The following is a 13437-nucleotide window of genomic DNA, read 5'->3' on the forward strand; positions in this document are numbered from 1 at the left end:
GAATATTCTTTCCCCATTCATGTTGTCTTAACGTATGGTTTCGAGGTGAAATTCCCGTAACGTGAGATGAGCCATTTTAAAGTGTGTAATTCAGTGTCATCTAACAGTACAACCACCACCTCCGTCCGGTTTTATCATTTTGGTTGTTGTGCAGGCACCACTTCTGTCTAGTTCTAACTTGGAGAAAGTACTGAACCAGGCAGAACTAAACATTTTCATCATCCCAAAAGGAAACTCTGTTTTCGTTAAGGAGTAACTTCCCATTTTCCCCTCCTCTCAGCCCTAGCAACCACCAGTCTACTTTCTATCTCTGTAGACTTAACTCATTCTGGATATTTCATACAAATAGAATCGTAATTGTGACCTTTTGTGTCTGGCCCCTTTCACTTAGCATATTTTCAAGGATCATTCACATTGTGACATGTATCAGTTCCCCATTCCTGTGTAAAGTTGAATAATACCCCATTGTAGAGATAGGCCACATTTTGTTTATCCATTCATCTGTTGATAAATATTTAAGTTTTAGTGTATTTTGGGGGAGACTTACTAAATAAAGATTTTATTTTATTTTTATTATTGAAGTATAGTTAATATACGATGCTATATTCATTTCAGGTGTGCAGCATAGTGACCTGACAATTCTATACATTACTCAGTGCTCAGCACAATAAGTGTGGTCACCATGGGTTGCCATATAGAGTTATTACAGTGTTATCAACTGTATTCCCTATGCTGTACTTTATCTCCATGACTGATTTATCTGATAACTGGAAATTTGTACCTCTTATTCCCTTTCACCTGTTTTACCCGTCCCCTACCCGCCTACCCTCTGGCAACCCCCAGTTTGTTCTCTATAGTTAAGAGTCTGGTTTTTTTGTTCATTTGTTTCATTGTTTTTCAGATTCTACATATGGTAGAATAAAGAAAATCATATGACTATATGAAATCATATGGTCTTTATCTTTCTCTGACTTATTTCGCCTAGCATAATACCCTCTAGCTCCATCCGTGTCGTAGCACATGGCAAGATGTCCTTCTTTATGGCTGAGTGGTATTCGTGTGTGTGTGTGAGAGAGAGAGAGACATCTGTACCCATTCATCTATCAGTGGACATTTGGGTTGCTTCTGTACCTTGGCTATTATGAATCATGCTGCAGTGAACATAGAGGTGCATGTATCTTTTCAAATTAGGGTTTTGGTTTTTGGAGGGTAAATATCCAGTAGTGGAATTACCGGGTTGTATGGAATTTTTTTTTTCTTTCACTTTTTGAGGAGCCTCCATACTGTTTTGCATAGTGGCTACACCAATTTACATTCCCACCAACAGTGCATGAGGGTTCTCTCCTTTACGTCCTGACCAACACCTGTTACTTCTTGTCTTTTTGATACTAGCTAGCCATTCTGACTGAGGCAAAGAAATGCTGAATAGCAGGCTAGGTAGCAGCCCAAGCTGGAGACTCCTCTTTTGAGAAGGTTTCATTATAAAAGTCTTATAAAAGTCATTAAAATTCTGTTATCTTAAATATCCTAATACTGATAAAATGTATTTTATAGCTCGAGATTTGGTAAATGCAGTCTTGGTGTTATTCTAGTAACAATTCTGTCAATCTAACATTTATATTTATGTGTTCAACTCCTTTTAAAAGTTTGATACCTGTTTTCTAAGACACCTTCACTTGCGTTTGATTAAATTTTGTTCCACTTGTCAGCTCTGTATTCTCCTCACTCTTGTTAACGGAAATTTATATATGGTCTTTAAACGTCGTTAAACATCAGTTACTTTTAGTTTTACTAGAGTCAGGAAACTTTTAGTTCAGCAAAACCTCTTTTTCAAAATTGCCAGAGGCTACTCTACAATACATTGTCATTTTAAACTTAGTGGGTATTTTGGTTTTTCCTTTTAGGTGTTGACAGCTCATCCACCACGAGCAGTGCTTCTCCAATGCCCAACAGTTACGATGCCTTGGAAGGAGGCAGCTACCCAGGTAATTCGCCTTGTGCTTACTTGATGCTTACTTGAAAAATTACTGACCATCAGTTTTTTCCAAACATCAACGTATATTATACATAATTAGCAGGCTGTATTTTTAACAGAAAAAAGGGACATTTTCTGGTATTTCTCAGCCTCAATTCAATACTTTTAATTGTCATATAACAACTACAGATGTTTCTGGGAGGCCTAAGGAAATTTGTTATTTTATTTCCGTTATCATGCTCTTTATCTTTTTCCTCTTTCTAAAACATTTTTAATACTAAATAATTCTCCTCTTTCCCTTCTTTCTTATGCTGATAACTTCTTAAGTAAATTTTATATTTCTGTTCTCATGCTTAGGTTCTTGAATTCCTTCCAACTAGCCTCTGAATATAAATAGTCTTTGACTCTTTACTCCCCCTATGGCTCCTGGCTGCCTCACCAGGTAAATAGATTAACCAACTTGGGGGTAGATCTTGGAGGCATTACTTTTAACCTTATCTGGAAATAACTTTGATCATTATGTAGAAATAGGAGTGGTGGATAGTATTTTTTTTAAATGCAAACTGAAGTTTTAGAATTAGTAGTCATTTCATTGTAATATCTTAAACTGTGATCTTCCTTTTTTGTCTGTCTCTTATCACAGATAACCTGACAACCACATCTGACTGCTCTTTTTTCTCAGTTTTTCTAATGATTTGAAACTTCAGAATTAGCAGAACAAGTAATTTTGCCCTTCTCTTTATTTCTTACCAGTTTGGTAATAATCCAGGATGGAGCTTAGTTGAAGTTGGCGTATGCTGGATTTAACATACTATCTTGCTATCACTATCCTATGAATCGGTAGAAAACTTTCATCTTCTCAACTTAGTATAAAGTTCCCTTTTAATATTTCAAGAATACTTCAATAAGCTACTCAGTCTTTTGTGGTTAAGGATTTTTTTCCCCTAGGGATGTATGTTTGTGTAAGAAATTGTGGACCATTCCAAAGCAATCGTTATTATCAAAATATGGTAGAAGGGTTAATTCACTAAAAGGTGAATACTACATGTAGAATCACTATATTGTACACCTGAAACTAATATAACACGTATGTTAACTGTACTGGAATTTTAAAAAAATTTTAAAAAGATGAATTTACTGTACCTATATAGTATTTCATGAACTTCAAATTAACCTAAAAACAAACAAGCAAACAAACAAACAAATCAACCTGAAGTGAAATGCTGAATGTGGTAGTTAAAAAATCATGGCTTTGGAGTTCAACCTTACTTTGTCCATATTCATTTCATCAGCAAATCATAATCTTACTAGGAACTGTGCTGACCTAAGTGAGTGACCTTGGACAAGTTTTCTACTATTTATACTGCACCAGAATTAAAGATGTGAACATCGGTAGCAGTAGGATTAAGTGAATTGAAAGTACTGTGTGTCAGGTGCTAGGGTAGGACTTAGGACTATAGAAATCTATGTCCAGTATGTCATAAGGAAGGGGAGAAGTTTTAGACCTTTCCTAAGGAAGGGGAGAAGAAGTTTTAGACCTCCACATTTATGACTCCAGGTTTTTACATCTTATGCTGATGACTGTTACCGTGTTAAGAGACCTTTCTACTCACATTCCCATCACTGTGAGGAACGGTAAGCAGGATATGACACTACGTTGAACCTCTTGTCCTATTAAGAAATCTGAGAGGTTACCAGAAAGTGAGTAAGTCAGCCCCTGCCTAATAAACACAAGATGATAGAAGAATGTCTGGGAACATATCTTCAAAATGAGAGCCAATAGATACTGTCAGTAGAAAGATAGGATTCTTAAAGAATCTTTTAAAAATTTTATTAAGTCACATGCTTTTAAGAGCATATTTTTTGCAGAGTCTGGTTGCTGGTGAAGAATGTCATTTTTATATGAAAAATAGATTGAAATTCATATATTATGTAGTTTGACTTTAAAATAAGACTAACAGTATAGCAACATGTTAACAGTGGTATGTGTAATAGAGTAATTTTTAGGGTTTCTTTTGATTTCTGTGCTTGATGATTAAACTTTCTACAGTTTTTTCTCAGTTTTAATCAGTTTTTTTTTTAAGATTTTATTTATTTATTTGAGAGAGAGAGAGAGCACACAAGCAGTTAGAGCAGCAGGCAGAGGGAGAAGGAGAAGCAGGCTCCCCTCTGAGCAAGGAGCCCAATATGGGGCTCGATCCCAGGACCCTGGGATCATGACTTGAGCTGAAGGCAAATGCTTAACCGACTGAGCCACCCAGGTGCCCCTAGTTTTTTGTTTTAAATTTAAATAAAGAAAGAACATTTATTAAATTTTATTTGGCATCTATTACATACCAGATATTGTTTTAGAAGCTGGACACAATCCTGTACACTGTCTTTCATACTCTCACAGTTTTGTCTCTGCAATAATACGGACTTCCAGCTGAGTGAAGGGGGCAAAGGGTTCATGATTCTATTCCCTGTACTTCTGTGGATATTTGCAATTTCTCATAATAAAAAGTTTAAAAAAGGAAAATGGCAAAGATTATGGCTTGCCCAGGAGCCAACTCTTTATAGAGTCCTGATTTCCAGTGTTAACAGCATGTTTTTTCCTTTGTTAGATATGCTTTCCTCATCAGCAAGCAGTCCTGCTCCTGATCCTGCTCCTGAACCCGACCCCGCTCCAGCTCCTTCTGCTCCTCAGCCTTCAAAAATGGCTAAGCCATTTGGGTATGGTTATCCAACTCTTCAGCCTGGTTACCAGAATGCTACAGCACCACTTAACTCTGGAGTACCGCCCAGTAGCCCAGGGTATTCTGGATTCCAGCCATATGCTCAAGTATGTATAAAGACATTGCAGGTCTAAAATTGTGAAACTATTATCAATTCTCACAAATCCCTGGTGATTGAAATGGATCGTGGTTGCAAATACAGATAAGCAGAGATCAAGCATACATAGATTTTGGTTCCAGTTTTTGTGTGTGTATGTGTGTGTATACATAGATATAAAAGGAAATAGAAATATCAAATCTTTAAGGAAGTTAAATCTGGATAAAGATATCAGCTGTGATTTTTCTGTCCTTTGTTGTATTTTTATTTTTTAGAGTCTTGTGGGTATTAATTTTATACTCAGGAAATCAAATGTTACTTTTTTTTTTAAGATTTTATTTATTTATTTGACAGAGAGACAGCCAGCGAGAGAGGGAACACAAGCAGGGGGAGTGGGAGAGGAAGAAGCAGGCTCCCAGCAGAGGAGCCTGATGTGGGGCTCGATCCCGGAACACCGGGATCACGCCCTGATCCCAAGGCAGACGCTTAAGGACTATACCACCCAGGCGCCCCCAAATGTTACGTTTTTTAAAAGTCTGTATTACTAAGCTTTTTCCTCAAAAAAAAAAAAAGACATGTTATAAATGTGGTTTGGAATTTTGGTTCCAACTCTTAGATCAAAGAAGTGTTCATGATAGGACAGTTAACTGAAAGTGGTAACAGCCGCCACACACATAAATGCTGATCAGTAGTTACATTTCTTATTAACTACTGCTGTGACCCATTCTGATATGACCTGTTCTGGAGTCACCTTTTAAGTGCCATATCAATTTAATAATACAGAATAGTAAGTATCTTACATTTATATTTATTAAGAATGTAAAATAAGGAAACAATTGAAATGGTAAAACATTCTACTTATAATGAAAAACTGCTCTTAGACTAACCTTATAGAAATTTCATCTTATGATACACTAAGAATGAAGATTGGAGGGACATAGGAAAATCATGTTTCTGGAATTTAATCTTAGTATGAAGGCACAAAAGGAAGAAGGAAACTGGGAAAGGCACTGGAGAAATACGGTTGCTTAGAATAGATTTTTCTGCCTTCCATTTTGTTAGTTTCTTTATGACTTTATTCATCCAGATGAAACAGTTTTTAAGTCATTATTTTCTGACTCTTGTGCTTTAGGGAAATTACTTTTGGGGGTCGTAATATATAATGTATTTCTGCATTTTAATGAGAAGAAAACCAAGGTCAAAGAAAGGATCTGGTTCTTGGAGGAAGTTTCAGGCAAGGAAAAGAAATTGTAGTGGTAATGCACAAGGACAGAGGAAAAGGTTCTGGGACCAGATCTGGCCTGCTGCCCATTTCTGCAAATAAACTTCTACTGGAATAGAGCCTCACACATGCTTTTATATATTATCAACGACAACTTTTGCCCCACGGTGGTAGAGTTGAGGAGCTGCAAAAGAGACGTGTGGCTCTTAAAGCTTTAAAATATTTACTGCCTGGCCCTCTACAGAGAAAGTTTGCTGACCTTTGAAATAGTAGAATGGAAAGTATTGTTGTTCTTTTTTTTTTTTTTTTAAGATGTTATTTATATTATTTGAGAGAGAGAGGGAAAGTACAGAGGGAGAGTGGGAAGCAGACTCCCTGCTCGTCAGAGAGCCCCATGTGGGGCTGGATCCCAGGACCCTGAGATCGTGACCCAAACCAAAGGCAGCTGCTTAACTGACTGAGTCACCCAGGTGCCCAAAAGTATTGTTCTTTTTCCATTTTATTTGGAAGGTTATTTTGGAAAAGTTAGGAGATTGTCCTTGAAATAAAAGTAAAATCTAATATCTATTAGATTTTAAAAATAACTTCATTCTATTCTTCTGTAATCTCAATCCTTTTTATACCCTAGCTGTGGTGCAAGGATCACAGGAGTTTGAACGAAGGACACAGAGGCAGACTAAAAAGTAACTGATTATTAACCACAAGAGAAATGAGCATCATATAGCAAAAGCTTTAGACTGTATACTGTTAGGGATCATTCACTTCCACTTTTCCTTTTTTTATAACTTTTTATTGAAATATAATTTGTATTATATTTATGTACAGTTATATAAGTCAACATCATACCGTTTGATACCTTTCTACAAATTGAACACATATAACCAACAGCCAGAGCCCTTTCTCATGCCTTTTCTAGTCACAAACCCCCAAACAAGAGTTGGCAACTGTCTTGACTTCAAATACCACACATTAATTTTGCCTGTTTTTAATAATAGCTGTGTATTTCTTGCCTAGGCTCTTTGGCTCGACATTATGCTTACTGTGTGCTTATAGTTCATTCATTTTCATGGTTGCATGTACTCCGTTATGTGAATATACAGTTTATTTATTTGTTCTACTGTTGACAGGCCTCTGGGTAAGTTTGCGGCATGGGGCTGTTATGAATAGTGCAGCTGTGAATATTTCTGTTCCTGTCTTTTCAATGAATGTATGTATTAAGGAGTGGAATTGCTGGGTCATGGAGTATCCTTACTTCAGCAGCTAATGCCAAACAGTTTTCCAAAGCAGGTGTCCTAACTTATACCTCCATTGGCAGTGTATGCAAGTGCCAGTTACTGCACATCCTTGTCAACGCTTGGAGTTTGGCTTCTTTATAATAGTGCCTTCCTTTCATGATGTAAGTGAAGAATTTGAGACTCAGTTAAGTGAAGTCGTCTGTCCAAGACCAGGCTTAGTTCGAGAATACAAGTCTTTACAGTTCAGAATTAAGCACTTCTTTGCCTTTCTTTAAGTGACTTGTGCAGAAGAAAACCAAAGTCATACTTGATATATGTATCTAAGGAAGATTACAAAGCAGCAATTTGTTTTTGTTTAATCTGAATTTAAAATAGTTTTTTGGGTATTAGTTTTGGGTCAGTGAAGAATAATTATTTAAACACACAGCTAGGATGTACATTTAAATTCTTACCTATCTACTAAAAAAAGATTATAGATTTTAATCTAATATTAGCAAGCTGATTTTAAAAGAAGCCGTTTAGAGGTGACTTTTTATATGCCTTTCTGGTCCCACAATTATGGCCAGAGGGATATCAGGGTCACCAAGAATAATTTGGAGGTTGCCAAGGACTTGTTTTAAAGTGTTTTCAAATCTGACCGAGAACTCTGAAATTGCAGGGGAGGGGGAATTAAAAAAATAAAAGAAGCCATTTATTTTTGAAGTCCTAGTTAGGATAAGAATAGCTTACTTTAGCTTTAAGCAACCTTTTATAATGAAATTGAAATGCCTTTAAATGTTGTACTTAGTATAACCCAGTGAGAGGGTTCTGAACTCTTAAGGGCTTTCTTTGTTTTTATTCATTTGAAATGACCTTTATTAAGAAGTAGAGAACCCCAATAATTGGCTTTTGAGGAAGAAAAATTAAAATTTGTTTTTCAACCCTGAAAAACGGGAGAAAGTTGATGTTTAAAGAAATGAAAATTAGGGGCGACTGGGCGTCTACCTCTTGGTTTCGCTTCAGGTCATGATCTCAGGCTTGCCTGTGGCAGGCTCCGCGCTCAGCAGGGGGTCTGCTTCTCCTCTCCCTCTCAAATAAATAAGCAAGTCTTTAAAAAATGAAAATTAAATGAAAATTTTAAAAAAAATGAAAATTAAAATTAGAAAAATATTTTAGTGAATATATGAAAAGCCAGATGTAATGCTTTATAGTGCTTTTTTTTGAGTCAAAAGTCTTTTTATTTTTTATTCTTATATTTTTTAAGTTTCTATTTTAATCACCCAGTGCTCTTCACAACAAGTAAATTCCTTAATCCCCATCATGTATATCACCCATCCCCCCACCCATCTCCCTTCTGGTAACCATCAGTTTGTTCTCTATGGTTATGAGTCTGTTTCTTGATTTGTCTCTCTCTTTTTTCTCCCCTTTGTTCATTTGCTTTGTTTCTTAAATTCCACATATAAGTGGAATCATGTGGCATTTGCCTTTCTCTGGCATATTTCATTTGGCATCGATGAACACTTGGACTGCTTCCGTATCTTGCCTATTGTAAATAATATATATATAGTGCTTTTTTTTTTTAACAACAACAAAAGACGTGATCAATTGTAGAAAATTGCAGATAAGCAAAAAGAGGAAAATAAATACTAAGCAATAGTCCCACCATCAAAATGTAAACAGCAACACTTGGAGTCTGTTCTTCCAAGGTTCTTGCTGTATATTTTTGGGGAAAAGCCAGTAAAGAAACTAGTCATCCTAATGGCTTAAACAAACAAAAGAAGTTGATAAGTAGGGATATTGTTTTAGAAACTTTTATTCCTTTAATGGCATAAGACAAAACCTTTTTAGATATCTTTCATCTGATAGGACCATGTTTTATAATCAACCAGTCTATTGTTGTTGGGCATAATTGTCAAAATCAACATTTATACACACACACATGTACAGACTTTAATGCATTTATCTGATTATTTCCTTACATGAAATTTCTTCAGGTGGAATTACTGAATCAAAGCACCTAATTTTACAAGACTTGAGAATTTCTATTTATTCATTCAGTAAAAACTTACTGAGTTCCTAGTATGTGACAGCACTACTCTAGGCACTGAGGGATAAAAGAGGAGCCTAAGTGAACAAAATCGTCACTCTCAGAAATTTGTTGGGAGGGCAGGTTCGATGGGACAAAATAAGTAAATCAATAAATTAATGAGATAATTTCAAATAGTTACAAGTGCTGTGAAGTAAGACAAGTTGAAGAAATTGCTGGGGTTGGTATATAGAGTACATAGTCAGGAAATCCTTCACCTTAGAAATTATGTCTGAGTTACTATTTGAATAACAAGAAAAACCAGGCATGGAAGACTCTGGGGGTAGAGATTTCAGGCTGAGGAAGCATACATGCAAAGACTTAAAACAGGAGCAACTTTGACATGTTGCAAGAATAAAGTCTCAGTGTGGCTGGAACTCAGCAGTGGAAAGAGTAATAGGAATGAGATCAGAGGTGGGCAAGGACCATAGTCAGAAGCTTAAGATTTTATCCCAAGTGCAAAGGGGAGACGTTGGAGGTTTTATGTAATGGAGTGATAGATGTGACTTACATTATTTAGAGAATCATTTTGGCTGCGGTGTGAAGAACAGATTAGGGATGGAAGTATGTGAAAAGACAAAAATGGAAACAGGGAGACAAATGGAAGCTTTGCCATTATCCCGGAAATGGATGAGTGTGCTTTGTTCTAAAGTGGTATCGGTGAAGGTAATGAAAAGTGGATGGATAAGGTCTATCCTTTGACATATGGATGGATTTGTTACGGTAGTTGAAAGAAAGGAAGGCCTAAAGGATAACTGTTAGGTTTTTGGCAGAGCGACCGGGTAGAGGGTAGTGCATTTACTGTGAAGGTGAAGAGACGAATGGGTCTAGGAGAGGCAGTCAAGTTGGCCATGTCAGGTTAAAATGCCTAGTAGACATTTACATGGAGTGATCCAGCAGGCAGTAAAAGTGTATAGGAATGCCCTTTCGTCTATATTACCAAGTCCACCAAGAATTATTTTTATAATTATTAGTCATTTATGTTTCTTTACTGAAATCCCAGTTCATATTCTTTCATCATTATTCAGGTCCTCCGGTTTGTAAAAGCCATCTATAATAAGTATATTAACCTTTTGCCTAATATATATTGCAATTTTTTCCTCCATCTTGACATTTGTTTTTAAATTTTAATGGTATTTTTTTTGACATTGAAGGAATATCTATTTTTTATATAGTCATATTATGATTTATTTTTTTTATTTTACTTTTAAATATTTTATTTATTTGACAGAGTGAGAGAGAAAGAGAGCACACGAGCAGAGGGAGAGGCACGCAGAGGGAGAGGGAGAAGCAGGCTCCCTGCTGAGCAGAGAGCCCAACAAGGGGCTCGATCCCAGATCCTAGGATCATAATCTGAGCTAAGGGCAGCCACTTAACCGACCGAGCCACCCAGGCGCCCCCATATGATGATTTCATTTGTTTTTACCTTTGTTTGTATCCTTTAAAAGATCCTTTCAACCTTAGAATAGGAAATACTCCAGCTATCCATTCTTTTAGTTCTTAGGTAATTTCAGTTTTGCCTCTTTAATCTATTTAAGGTTTTATTTTGGCTCATAATATAAATAATAAACTCATTTCCCCCCCAAGAATAGCTCTTGAGTTCACTATCATTTATTAAATAATCTGTCTTTTTTCACTGGCCAAAAATTGGGTAGTTTCAGCATCAAAATGAACAACTATAATTCATTAAGTCACTTTGAGTTCATAGAAGGCTGTGAATTCATAACAGTACTAAAAATACAACAAACGTAACAAAAAATAAGCAAAGCAAAAGTCGTTGAACATAATAGTACATTTTTATGGCATCAATTCATTATTCTGAAAATTGACCATTGAAAAAACTTGGAAACAAAAGCATTTATCCTGCCTTTCCAGTATGAACTGTAGTCACAGAAACCAAATTCTTGATGCTGAGAAGCATTATTGCTGAAATTTTGTTGTCAGGTTTAACTGTGCTGAGATTTAAACGTATTCATTATTTTTCTTTGAGTTTTTTTCAAGAATGCTTTAAATTGAACTACCCTATTAAAATCATTCTATTTCCAAGCCATAAATTTTTACAAGGTAAACTTTCTTATCTTCTTACTTATTCTGTATGTTAAAATCTTATATATAATATAGTATATTGTATTCATGCTTGTTACATTGTTCTTTTTGTTTGTTTTGTTTGCTTTTTCAGCAGTACCCTGGTATGAACCAGCTGTCCTCCAGTCTGGGAGGACTGAGTCTTCAGAGTTCTCCACAACCAGAAAGTCTGAGACCTGTAGACCTTACCCAGGAGAGGAATATTTTACCTACGACTCCTGTTTGGGCTCCTGTACCTAACCTGAATGTCGACCTCAAAAAATTAAACTGTAGCCCAGAGTAAGTATTCATTTTATGATCTTTAGTCAGTAATATACTTTGTCTGAAATGTTTGACTTCCAAAACTAGTAAAAGTGATATGATACTAATTCCTTGATTGGAAGTTTTGTTAATGGGGACTTTTCCATTTTACTTCACACAGAAGTTCTAGCTGTAAAATTCATTTTAGGTCCTGTTCCTGCCTCCATCTCTGTCTCCATCAATCCTATTCCCTATTACCTAATGCAGGAGAATTTTTTTTTTTTTTTAGTTGAGTGAAGGATTTCAGGAACCCAGATCTAACTATATTTGTCTTAATTTTCTTTTTCCTTACTTTTCACCAATAATAATTTCTGATGCCTTTCAAATAAGGTGAAATCTTTAAAAATGTATGCCTTCAGTCTTTGCTTGCAAAGGACACTGACTGCACTTACATAATCCCAAGAACAGGTTTATATGGCTTGTCTCTGAGTTTTCTTTTCCCATGCAGCATAGAATGCGAAGACCATTACCCCCAGGCTTATTTATCCAGCCCAAATTTAAATTTGGATTTCCTTTATTGAATATTTCCTCCCCTCATGGAGAAGTGTAGCTGACAGTTTGCATCTGGTGGCCACCAAACCCTGGCGTTTCCTCTGGGTGGATGAGCTAACAATGTCACGCGCCTCGCGGGACCTTCAGAACCAAGAGTTCTCCTTTGTTGTTTGCTTTCAGTACTTCTTTCCCCTAAAAGTAGGGTATTTTTCTGCACCCAGATGCGTCTTAGGAAACATCTTTCTGTCCCTCATAAAGTAAACTCTGATTCACAGAACATGTGTCTGCTTCCTTGCATCTAGAATTAGTGTTCCTCTTTATAGCCAGTATTTTCCTTTATTAAGGCAATAGTTTCCTGGCTTGTTAAAAAACTGTAAGCTTCTCTTTTTTTAATCAAAATCTTATGGAGATTTCCAGTACAGAAAACAGAAAATGGAGTTGCTCCAAGGACTCCCCCTTTTCTGCCATACACTACCACCAACCCCCAATCAGTGCCTAAGGCAGTATCAAGATCATTGCCATGAAAACATACAGTCATTGATCCTAACAGGAGAACAGCTGCCCATTTCTGTGAATGTAAGTTCAGGTCTATGAGTGTGTGGATTTTGGCCTTCTATTTTGAAAGATTAGGCATTCCGGAATCTAAGTAGGTGAATTTAGTGTGTGTGTGTGTGTGTGTGTGTGTGTGTGTGTGTGTGTGTGTGTGTATGAAGAGATCCCATAGGTAGTGGATGGTGTATGTTTCTACTCAGTTGTGTCTTTTCTGTGAAAATCTCTCTCTTACCAAAATAACAATGCAGAGTATTTAGGAGTGTAGACTTTACAGTTGGCTAGGCTCAGGTTCTTACCATGGTTCCACTGATAAGTAGCTATAAGGCTCTGCAATCTTCTGAACAAATTTTCAATACTGTCAATTTTAAAACAGGAATAATAATTGTGCCTACATAAAAAGATACATCATTTATTCAATAAATATTTACTGAATGCCTTCTAAGTTAAGGGCCTGGCACTGTTTCTAGATGCTGGGAATGAAGCAGTAAACAAATAGAGTTCCCACTCTCTTGCAACCTTTATCCTGTTAGGGAGGGCATACTATGAACAGTCAACAAGTCATAAGTTAGTTAACCATGTAAGTCAGGGACCATCTGTATAATGTAACGTCAGAATAGTACTATGAAGTAGGGAGTAGTGAGGGTGGAGGTTGGCTGTTCTAAGGAGTCAGCACAGGTTTTCCCAAGGAGTTAACATTTGA

At 36.4% G+C, this 13437-nt stretch overlaps 1 protein-coding gene across 7 annotated transcripts in view; it reads left to right on the forward strand.

Moving 5' to 3' along the window:
* Positions 1 to 13437, forward strand: part of SEC24B (SEC24 homolog B, COPII component) — an 84918-nt gene that overhangs the window by 46108 nt on the left and 25373 nt on the right. For 4 of the 7 annotated variants that reach the window (XM_045799173.2, XM_087866390.1, XM_045799175.2 and 1 more), the window contains 3 exons: positions 1905 to 1985; positions 4579 to 4796; positions 11488 to 11672. In XM_045799173.2, coding sequence (XP_045655129.1) covers positions 1905 to 1985; positions 4579 to 4796; positions 11488 to 11672 — 484 coding nt within the window. The remainder of the gene's footprint in view (positions 1 to 1904; positions 1986 to 4578; positions 4797 to 11487; positions 11673 to 13437) is intronic. The other 3 variants (XM_045799174.2, XM_045799176.2, XM_045799178.2) reach the window with 1 other exon arrangement.

This window comes from Ursus americanus, chromosome 13 (assembly GCF_024610735.1).
Source record: "Ursus americanus isolate L20-20 chromosome 13, mUrsAme1.1.p, whole genome shotgun sequence".
NCBI classification, from domain to species: domain Eukaryota; kingdom Metazoa; phylum Chordata; class Mammalia; order Carnivora; family Ursidae; genus Ursus; species Ursus americanus.